Genomic DNA, 12,167 nt, shown 5'->3' on the forward strand with positions numbered 1-12,167 from the left:
AAATCTTTCAAAATTGGAGTCTTTAAAATGCTAGTGTAGACCATCTACAGTAACGTTAGGAGAACGGACGGGAATCAAGAACTGCTCCTTCCTAATGTTTTGAGATTGAAGCTCCAAAACGCAAAATTTTAGGCAATCTTCCATAATACAAGCAGGGGGTTTCGGATCCCTCCTGCTGGAAAAGTTTTGGAATTTAAGTACAAAAAATAAAATTGTAGATGATTTGGGAAGGAGAGACTTAGTGGTTTTCTCCCAGAAAACCTTCATTACTTATTGGGGGGGGGGGGCGATCATCCCAATGCCCCCTCCCTTGAATAAGAAACTAGTAGAAAAATTGATTTGCATATTAAGCAAAACAGCCTCAGTGTTAAAAAGCACGCTAAATTCATTTCACACATATTAGTTTGTCTTCACGAGTACATTTACAATTCTGTACCTCCAGTGCTAGAACAACCTGTCACATAATCGTTACTTTACAGGAGAAAGGGAAAACATTTGTCTGGCACATGAAAAGGATGAAACGCGCGTTCTTTTAACACTGGTAAAAAAATTACAAAGGAATTTTTTTACAATTATGTTTTGATGCGGAATACAATACATTAATAAACAGAAAATTGGAATTTTTGACTTAACGCTAGTCTGGCTATGAGTTACAGTAATAATTTTTACAAATAAATATAATCTTATTATTTATCGTATACATTATTAGTCTACATTATTGCATATCACTTTCATAAATTGTTTAATTATTTTGAAACATTTACATGCTTATTAAAATGAACCATAGAACTTACTACTACTTCTTGAGTGTCACCATGTTCAAAATATTCATGAATCAAAGGATCCACAGTTTTCTCCAAATCTTCAATTGTTAACTCAGGCACAATTTCTTCAAATTCACAGTTGTCCTAGAATACATGGTACAGAATTAAAGTCATTGCCAAATACACTAGGGAAGACTGGGGTTAATTGTTACATGGGGTAAGTTGTTACATTCGAATTTAAAATTAACCTCCTGGAGAAACTGACTTTCCTTGACGTAGACGATAGCACTCACCTATTTGCATTCCCTGACCATCACTGGAGAGCTTGCAGTCAGTAACATGGAGAGTGCTCAAGGAAAACGATTTTTTGAGTCTGGAAGTAATTTTTCTTTCAGCTGTTATTTTTCTATTTGTGACAAAGCTGTTGCAGATAACGAATTTATTTCTATACCACCTGAAAGCCTACATTTTTAGGTAAGTGCTAACATATTTAAAAGTTTTGTACGAAGATATAATACCAGTAATATGTGCAGGCCCGGACTGGCCATAGACTTAACCGGGACAGTTCCCGGTGCGCCCTCTCGAAAGGCGCCCTCCTGTTGTTTTCTTATTTTCCAAAACAATGTTTTAGCAATATGGAAATAAATTATGTAGAATCAAGAAGTGATTTTGCGTGTGAATATTTTCACATGCAAAAGCAGCGGTCTTCTTCTTTATATAAACGTTCCTTTTTAATACCCTTATAAAGGCAATTAGTCCCCCCTAGTTTTGTAAACGGTCTGCTCCCGTTCGTGACTTATCTTTTGCTTCAAGGTTCAGTTCTGAGGACAAAAGCGGACCCATGGTGTTTCCTTAATAAAAAAGGGATGTGAGGGTGAAAGTGACAGCACACATATCTATGGTCAAGAATGGTTTTACTAACTGTACTTAAGTTGCTGTCAGAGCGGATAGCTGGCATGACTTCCTGTTCTGATAACGATCATGAGGGAAATAGAAGCAAGTAAGATTATAGTCTTGTATCTGCATTGAATAGCCCTTATTTATCCTGCAGAGGTTCTGCAAACAATGGAAAAAAGTTTCACAAATAATAAGTCCAAATTAGTTGAGAAAAAAATAGTAAAATTTCGAAGGGGTCCTAGGAGGACTACACGGCTTTTCGGTGCACATTTGGAGAATTACTGGACTAAACAATAAAGATGCCGAACAGTTTTGAAGATAAAACATGTTTCGATTTTAAACTAAGTTTTGTCAATTAAAATCATAAAGTTCTTTGCCGTTGGCAAGCTTTGTGTTCAAAACATATTCCAGTTTTTGTAACTGGATTTAATTCCTTCACTGCATTAGTGTTTTTAGCCAGAGGTGTGCATAAAGGAAGGGGGTCATGGTATAACCTTTGGCATTGAAATTTTTAGGGGATCGCTTTAGATATTTTAAATCTCATGTTAAAGGTTACGTGTTCGGAGGAGAGGGCGCTGCGTAGCATTTTGAGGGAGATCATCATTGCCCTTGGGGGGGGGGGGGGGGCTGTTGCCCTTGGTGTAAGCTGTAGTACTACCGTAAAAATATTTATATTTGAATTTCTGCATAAAATTGTTATATTATTGCATTTTATGCTGCCTTCATTTAGCTGTATCATTTTGGAAAATAGTTTAATCTGTGTTTTTCCCTCATATATGAAGCTCGATACCCCCCTCCCCTCCTATGTAAAGGTTATTACTAATAAATTTTGCATCAATGAAACAATACAAATCATTATAATCAAAACGAAATTTGAGTTTGAAGAAGGAATGCATAACGATGTCGGAAATAAGTAAAACGCAAAGGTATTACTAGTGGCGTCGCTAAGGAGCGCGAAGGGGGGGGGGGAGCTGTCCGCCCCGGGTGTGACCTGTCTGGGGGGTGACACCTAAAGTGTAATTGCAAGTTTTTCAAAAATACGAAGCTGAAATGCATTTTCAAGAGTACTAATTTGAAAATTTTCCAGGGGGTGGGACCGCCCGAATCCCAGTATTCCCCCCCCCCCAAACATCATGGAATTAATACTACTATACTCAGAATTAGGTTCATATTGTCAATACTTAGGCATAGATAGTAGTGACCTCTTGTACCAACAAACTGAAAACCCATTATCTTTCCCTGTGTGTGCGATACGTTTCAAGTAATTACGGGGCCTACAATTTCAGATAGACCCCCTTATTTTTTTGATCTCTCGACGCCCACATGCGTCTGGGGCAAGCTACATAAAAAGCAGTCATAGTTTTTATTTTTCTTCTGTATATTATTCCACTGAAAACACTTTGTTTTTCACAAATGCAGTTGTTTCTGAAAATTTTAAGATTTTTATATTTACATAGAACCTAAGAACTTTTTTTTTTCATTTTAAAGGGGGGGGGGATATCTCAAATTACCGCTCAGAGTGTCACCCATGCTAGGTACGCTACTAGTATTACAAATATTAATAAGAGTCACTAAAGACTATATTAGAAATCTAATGCGAGAAATATCGAAAACCTTATTCGTTTTCCATCTGCAGTTACTTATACACATATTAGGAGAGTATATTGCCTACAAGGGCGCCCATATAGGGGGCAAGTGGGGGTTCTAGCCCCCATGCCCCTATGTTATATTGCCCCCCTTGCCCCAGAAATGAGAACTTCCTTGCTTTTTGTGCTTTTTTGTTTGCAAAAATGTGTATAAAAATTTCTTTTCCAGACATTAATGAATATGTTATAACAAATATCAAATTTTAATATCTCTAATCTGAACTGAAATCGGTTTTCGTGGGGATAATATTCTTCTAAACCATGGGGAAAATTATTGAGCCTCCCCCCCTTTAAATTTTGCATGTGGGCGCCCTTGATTGCCTAAAAAATAAAGGGCATTTTTTCTTTCACATAATAAAAGCTTAAGATTCTAACCATTAAAGCATTTTATGAAGGTCTTTCGCAGCATTCTTGTACTGTACAAGAGCTTTTGACTAACTATCTTATGATAAGTAGCATAAAAGGAGCATACATGTGGACTTTAATGGTTTTATGGCTTTGAATGACGCCTTTTAAGATGCGTTTTATGGGTAAGGATTTGCGATGCTTGGGGTTTCGTGGGAACGGATTTCTGCTGAACAAGGAAGGACAACTATCATAAATTTTATCCAGTTAGACGACAGAGGTCCAATTGCTGTTATTTACATGAATCGATGAGTCATTTGGATCAGATTATAGAGTTAGTAAACAAGTGATTTTGAAGCTGCAACAAAATTGGATACATCAAGTCAAGGATCTTTTCAACAGTAGGTAACTCGTTTCAGTTTTAATTTTCTTTTTATTGCGAAAATATTTTCCTTCATGTATAATCTTAAATTATAGAATTACGATCTATGATTCGTAAAAGAACTGTAATATCATCTATGAGCTGCGAAATGACAAATAAATGATATTGTAAAATTTTCCACAATACATATAGTTAAAAAAAACCACCTACTTAGATAAGTTGAAAGATAAAATCTAAGTGACTTATGTTATCAATTGAAAACTATTATTTTAAATAGTAAAACAGATTAAGATCAAGCCTGTCCCTGAATTTTTTTTTCATTTTTGCTCTCTTTTTAATACGATTGGTTTATTTCATGACAACTCTTTCTTGTTCACGTCAGTTTTCTAAACAAAATTTTACCCTCAAAAAGTTTTCGAAACTTTAAGACAGCAATGCCATAAAAATGAGTGGAAACATTTTTAAAATGTTCGTTTGCTATTATGTACTTTTAAAATATAACACTTGGGATAGCGAGAATTTCTGAAACGAATTTTCAGAAATTAGATCCTGTTCTAAGAATGGGGGGGGGGGATATCATCACGAAATACTCTCCTGTTTACTTACCCTGCGGAACAAAAAACTTGTAATTTTAATTTTACTTCGAAAAAATTAAGGAATTCTTAAATGAAAAAAAAGAAGGCAAGGGGAAAATTAGACAAGATGATCAAGAAATTTATTTGTTCTTCTTTTAAATTGAAATCGTTGAGTTTTCTTGCAAAAGTTTTATTAATTTATTTATTTCTTATAATGGTCATAAACAATAATAGCATTTTTAAATGTATATCCATTCATAAAACATGATTTCTCAAATAATTTAATTTTCATGCTTTTCCCAATAGTTGCAGTGTTATCAAAATGATATTATTTATTACGTATTGCAAAGAGGCAATCAGGTGCACTCGATGAGTTAAGAGATCGATTGGTTGTATTTTCTTGTAACTTGGACTCAAGATATTTGCTATGACATTATCATGTTAATAATCATACTAATAATAAATAAATAAATAAATATCTCACTGGAAAAAAAAACAGACTTTAAAAATAGACTTCAAAGACTCTAAATATTACTTATGTTTGATTTATAAAATGATGTATTGCAAATATTGAGCAAAAAACATTTTTTATGGTAGCAGTTACTGTATAGCATAAATAAGCCGATTTCATTACAAATATATAATTCGTATCAAATTTGACGTTTGAGATGCACAAAAATAATATTATACTTTAAGTACAGAACAAATGAGTAAGTATAATTCGGTTTTTCTTAAGAGCTGAAACTAATTAATCACTAGTGTCATTTTCCATGTTATATCCGCACTAAATTCTTCATCTTAATTGCTCTTTATTAATTTTCATTTTTGATAAATTATAATATTTCTTGATTACCCAATTTATAAAATCATGTTTTCCTTCATGCCTTTCTTGTATTACTATTCATCCAAAAACATACCATTTTTCTTTTCAAAGTACATTTATAGAAACTAGTAATGACCTATTTAACCTCATAACCCATGATATTCATTACCAATAGCTCCTCTTCTCAAAATAATTGCATAACTTTAAATGCTTTAAAAAATCACCATGCAGAGTTGCAAAGATTTTTAACAATGCTATAATGAAATGATATTTTTGATTTATTCTTTTTGAGTTTTAAACTTTAGCACATTAATTAAAGTGAAAAAAAAAATTAACAGTCTTTGAAAACGGACAGTTTCAAATGTGATGTACATCTCTTTTTAATTTTGAACTGCAGAAGCATTTTGTCGAAAGTAACCAACTAACATATGATTTGCAGGAAAAATACGAAAAAAAAACAAAACCTTGGACATGAATATATATTGATCGCACGGAGAAAAAAGCTCGTCAGTTTAAAGAATCGACAAATTTATGTGACAAAATGACAGCATCATGTTTTAAAACGACAGCAGATACGAGTGAAAAATATTCAATCGACAACACAAAAAATGTATCACGGCAAGAGATGTTGTCTCCTAATGATATTGAACTAATGAATGATACATTTCCAGAAGAAAAGAACAAGCAATGAATTTTCGGAAGAAGTGCCTATTAAGAAACACTTAGCAAAACTTCTCATTCTTGGAAACTAGAAAATATCCCCCCCCCCCAGCGTTCTTCAAATTTTCAAGGGGTATTTTGGGGGTCTTTCCTCTTTTTTTAGGGAGGGTCCCGTTCTAGGGTGTAATCAGTAATATTTAAGGGGGTGTGCCAACACTCTTGGGGGGGGGGGGGGGTCTCTCCTACTATTTTTGAACTTGCAAAAAATGTAACTTCTCTTTTGGACATTTTCTGTAACAAAAAAAGGGCTTTGTTTACTTCTCAATGATTTTTTTTATCCCCTTAAAATGTCCGCACTATATCTTAAGTCCTTAGATATTATGGAGGCAAAACCGGCGCCCTTCAACTCGGCTTTCCCGCGCCCTTTTGACCACCCAGTCCGGCCCTGAATATGTGCCAAGAACTAAAGTGGCGTCGTATGGGGCAAGTTGTTACAATTTTGATGGGGTTAGTTGTTACAAGTAACAACTTGCCCCATGCAAGTTTTAATTTAATATTATGTTTTCTTTTTAAATCTGATATGGCGGGGGACTATAAAAACAAGACAGACAGGGGCAAAACACCTAGAGAAACATACCTGGATGTCACTAAAAAAGTAATTGCAGGGAGTTCATTACGAAAGGCAGCCGATGAACTTCATGACACTAGAGAGATTCTACAGTACGATGAAAAATGCTAGTGGTGGTCAGTAGCATTTCTGATCTATTTTATTGCATGATTTAATTCATATAAAATACTGTAGTTGAGTCAACCAATAAAAAATAAATTTTGAAGGTCAATGTTTTGGATTGTTATGATTTTTTGTCTGTTTATTATACTTACCTCCAGGATGAAAAAACTGAAGTTTCAAATTTTTTCAACAATTCTTTGCAAAGTTATGCATTTTTTAAATTTTGGAGGAATCCGAAATTTTGCATTGATTAAAATCTTAACAGGGCTATTTTTAGAGTACTATTTGACTTAGAAGTTTACAATTGGTGCTGTTTTGTTCAGTCTTTTATAAGGTTTTCAAAAATATATAACAAAGCCCAGTTGCTAAAAAAAAATTTTTTTTATAACTTTTTTTAATAAAAAAGTTTTTTTTAATTTGTAAAAATTCAAAATCGAAATTTTTAATTTTCTTTAAAAAAATATATCTTACTTAGCCTTTTGTTAGCAACATTTATTCAAAACTTCAAGATGGCATTCTTTTGGTATCATGCAGAAATTTTTTTTTTCTCTTTCAACAGTGCTTTAATGGGTCATTCCATGTCAAATCAACCAATAAAAAATAAATTTTTAAGGTCAATGTTTTAGAATGTAACGATTTTTTTATCTGTCTATGATACACACCTCCATGATGACAAATCTGAAGTTTCAAATTTTTTCAACAATTCTTTCCAAAGTTATAAATTTTTTTAACTCTGGAAGCATTATAAATTTTATATTGTTAGTAATCTTTAAAAGGCTATTATCAAAGAACTAATTGACTTAAAAGGTTAAAACTTGTGCTGTTTTGTTCAGTATTTTAGGAGCTTTTAAAAAAAAATAACAAACCTAGCTTCAAAAAAAAAAATTTTTTTTTTAAATTTATTTTGTAAAAATTAAAAATCAAAATTTAATTTTCTTGGGGGAAAAAAAAAACAGGGTACTCAGTCTTCTTTAAGCAACATAAATTCAAAATTTCATGATGGCATTTTTGTGGTATCATGGAGGAAAAAAAAATTTTCTTTCAAACAGTTGCTTTAATTTTATTTGTAAAAAACATTTGTTCTAATGAAAAGTAGTTAAAGTTTGAACCGGGACTATTGCATAGAAAAACAAGTACTTGGCAGTATTGCAAGCATATTAACAAGTTCAAACAATTTTTTTGGTGAAAAAATATTTATTATTGAATAAAAAATCTAAATTTTATTTAAATTTGAAAACTTCAATTTAAAAATTACTGAAGCTTTTTAGCCATATTTTAAAAGCAAATTTAAGTTTTATTTATATATAATTTAAAAGCTCCAATATAAAATTTAATATTTTTTTAAGCCCATTAAGAAGCAGTTAGAGATGTGTGTAACTCACTTTGCTACTATAGAACTCAATTTGTAAATCCTAAGTATAGATATACTTTCTTCTTATGTAAGATTTCATTTGCTTTTGCCATCTCCTCTTTCAAGACTTGGTATGTTCTGCTTGTAGCAGGGACAGGATGTAATTTGCACAAAACAAAATTTTTAGGAATGGTCAAAATGTCTGCTTTTCTTGGATAAATGAATGATGATGATGGTTCGCTAGGATGAAGGAAAGAAACCTGGATTTCTTCTACCTGATCTTTTGAAATTACATATCCTATCCAAGATTTGCTGTCATAGGCACAAGCAATATAGCCCACAATTTCTTCAAACTGTACATCCCCATTATGAGGGCTCATGAACTCGGGATCCTCTGTACTAGAGCCTGGATTTGGATCTTTGCTGAACTCACTCATAACATCATCAATTTCAGGTCTAAAGAATGTTTTTGCTTACTTAATTGTATGTGACAAGCAATACAAATTTTCATTCCTTCTTCAATGCCATATGTTAGTGTTGTCATCCACAAGCTTGCAGTTCTTAGATCTTTTTTCACCTAATGTCCTTCCTTTTTAAATGGATTGCAGCAAAATATGCTCCATTGTTTATCCATCTTCAACTGAAAGTTGGCTCTTAACCACAAAAATATGCATAAATTTAACATTAAAATAACAATAAAACTTGGAAAAAAATTTCTCAAAGAAAGCAAGCAGTGCTTTGTGCACTGCACGCAGGAATGTGCACTGTCCAAGAACATACAAAGTACTGAAGATTTCAATGCCTCTGTAGTGGGAGAAAGCAGACAGGTTTCATATTACACCAGGAGAAAGCCTAAGGGTTCGTTACAGCAGGCAGCTGATGAGTGGGAGTGGCTACTAAGGGGATGGGTAGCAGGGATGTAGATGCTGAAGCATGACTCATGATGGTCAAGCCCTTCTAATGTATCAACCCATGAATATAAGATTGAAAAAATGTTGATTGGAGACCTTAGTTTTACTGAATTATTTCAACACTTTCGATTACGGACTATTTGCCATCGATAAGTAGGCTAATATATTTTCAGTTAATAAATTTTAATTCTTGGCTATTTAAAAAAACCTGCATATGTATATATATATATATATATATATCTATATCTATATCTATCTATATATATATATATATTCCTGTATAAATAAACATTTATATATATATACATAAAGGAAACAAGCAAATGGTGCCAATAACGCCTCCTCAAATACTGTACAGCTCCCCCCCCCCCCACAGGGATGAAACCTCTTTACAGAGAAAAACGCCCCTTAAACATTCCCTTAAAAATCTTAATGGCACAGTCTTTGCCATCCCTCCCTCTTTGGACGATCCAGCTGATCAAGCAGTATGAATTGTTACATGAATAAAGATGTTGAAAGAGAATTTTTTTTTTCTCTTATGATACCAAAATAATGCCATCATGAAATTTTGCATAAATGTTGCTAAAATAAGACTTAATAACATAAATTTTTTTCGAAAAAATTTAAAATTTCGATTTTGAGTTTTTTTAAATTAAAATTTAAAAAGAAAATGTTAAAAAAAAGAAAAAGGTAGAACTAGGTCATGTCATATATTTTATAAAACCTTATTAAATACAGAACGAAACACTATCAGTTTTAATTCTTTGAGTCAAATAGTTTTTTAATTACAGTCGTTTAAAGAAAACGTGTCAGGAAAAATTTTCAACTTCGTCAAAACTTTAAAATATTATAACTCGAAAACAAATGAGTGAAAAAATCCAAAACTTGGTATATTTTCTCTGTTGTGGCAATACTCCATAGGAACAAAAAATGAGCAAAATCTAAAGACATGACGTTTTGACCATTGGTTGATTTGATATGGAATTACTCAGTTGGATGACAATAATAATAATAATAATTCTGATCTCTTTCATTCTATGATTTAATTTATTGTTAATATGAATGGTTGAACAAATAATAATAATTACAACAATGATAATAATAATAAAAAATGTATTATTCAAATGTAGGTCTTTCTCCAACGCTGGAGTCAGTGCATAAGTGAAGACTGTTCGCAAGCGGAAACCATAGGTCAGCGTTACTCCAACAGATACACCAGTAAAAAATGTTTTGCAAGCCGAAACTGGGAAACAAAAATCTGTGAAAAGGAAATTGTGTCCAAAAGAGAAGAAATCAACAGACACAAAAGCAAAAAAAAAAGCAAAAAGGTGTCAAACAGTATGTTCTTCGGATGAAGATGATGAAGACTGGTTCTGCATAGAGTGCTCGAAACCGTACTCAGAATCCAAAAAAACTAAACGGCTTCCATGTTGTAATTGTGACAAATGAGCACATGACCGATGTTCTAAGTTTGATAAATTATACGCTTGTAAAAATTGTAATTCGGACAATGATAATGATAGTTTATTAGAATAAGTCATTAACGAAGTAAATCTGTAAAGCCAAAAAAGTTTTGGATTTTTAACGTGGTTAAGAATTTTTTAAATTTAACAGAATAAACCAGAAAAGGTGTAAAATTCATTTCATTACTAAAATGTATCTCATGTAACAACTAACCCTATATACTGTAACAATATGCCCCGTTGTGTGGTAAGTTGTTATAATCTACATCTAGTCAAAAAACTTAAAATATTTTGGAGTAGTGGCTTGCAATCATTTTTAAAAAAATATGTTATGAATGTTAAACAATCAAGATGCATTTTAAAGTTTCACGCGTGTAAATAATTGAAATAGTTTAGCGTAAAAAAAATTGTAACAACTAACCCCGGTCTCCCCTATACAGTCGAACCTTGTTATCACGACACCTTTGGGTCTGTCAACAAAGTGTCGTCATAGCCGGAGCGAAGTCATAACCGGAACAGTTTAAAAATTCATAACTAAACATAAGTTAACAAAATTAGATTTAATGAAGAAATTAATAGTGTTTATATATATATGTTTTTAATTAGATTAAACTAATGCAAATTCAAATTATTGGTAGATATAACAAAAATTATTAAAAAAAAAAAACTTTTTTTTAACCAATTCTAAAATACTTTCCAATAAGCGTGTGCTAAACTTTTGGATAACATTTTTTAAACTCCTCCTTTCCATGAAATTATCAGCAAGAAAGAAAACAATTCAAGACTCTCCACTTTTGCCCGCAATTTGATTAGATTTTGATGGCTAAGCCTTACCTTTCGAATATGAAAAAAACCCTTTGTAATTCTTTTATCCACTTTAGAGTTGTGTGTCCCTTTTCAATCTAATGAGGAGCTCTTTACTCTTTTTCTCTCATGGGAGAAGTTTGTAGTGACCACCTACAGCTTCAGGTAGCTATGGTCTTTCTCTTCTTCTGCTGTTTCCCTCGTTCAGTATTACAATCCACCTGCTTTGAATTCCTTTCTATTATCCATCATCTTGTCAAAATCTGAAACCTGTACCTTTTAGAACTTATCTAGCCGCCCCCTGCCATTCTTGAGGTGTTGTCATGCCTGGTCAAATCTCTTATCAGAATCCCAAGTTCCAACAACAAACATTTCCAGGTGTTTTCATTATTTTACTGAAAATTTTCCAGTTGCAAAGAAATATTTGATCCAGTCTGGGCAGCTCAAAGTGTCGTCATAACCGGAGTTGCACTAAAAAAACTGTTGTTAAATCCGGCGCCACTTAATATTAAAATAATACGGCATAAGTTCGGGACTTTGAAAAAGTGACGTGACATCCGGAGTGTCGTGAAATCCGGGTGTCGGGATAATGAGGTTTGACTGTATAACCAAATGTAAAAGTATCTGTTCATTTTCTAAAATTGATGTTTTTTTCGAATTTCATGAGAAATACCAGAAGAATAGTTTTGTAACTTTGGTCATACAGTGCCGGCAAAACAAAATCTTTACATTTGGTTGGCAAATAAAAACTTGAACATGCAAACTTCTTTTTATGATTTTACTTGGCATGCTCCCTTGTCATTTGGCCGAATCTAT

At 32.7% G+C, this 12,167-nt stretch overlaps 1 protein-coding gene across 1 annotated transcript in view; it reads right to left on the reverse strand.

Moving 5' to 3' along the window:
• Positions 1-8,610, reverse strand: part of LOC129219000 (programmed cell death protein 4-like) — a 53,723-nt gene extending 45,113 nt beyond the window's left edge. The window contains exons 1-2 of the mRNA XM_054853319.1: positions 8,449-8,610; positions 795-908 (exon numbers count right to left, since the gene is read on the reverse strand). Coding sequence (XP_054709294.1) covers positions 795-908; positions 8,449-8,610 — 276 coding nt within the window. The remainder of the gene's footprint in view (positions 1-794; positions 909-8,448) is intronic.
• Positions 8,611-12,167: the final 3,557 nt, after the last annotated feature.

This window comes from Uloborus diversus, chromosome 3 (genome assembly GCF_026930045.1).
Source record: "Uloborus diversus isolate 005 chromosome 3, Udiv.v.3.1, whole genome shotgun sequence".
In the NCBI taxonomy this organism is placed as follows: Eukaryota; Metazoa; Arthropoda; class Arachnida; order Araneae; family Uloboridae; genus Uloborus; species Uloborus diversus.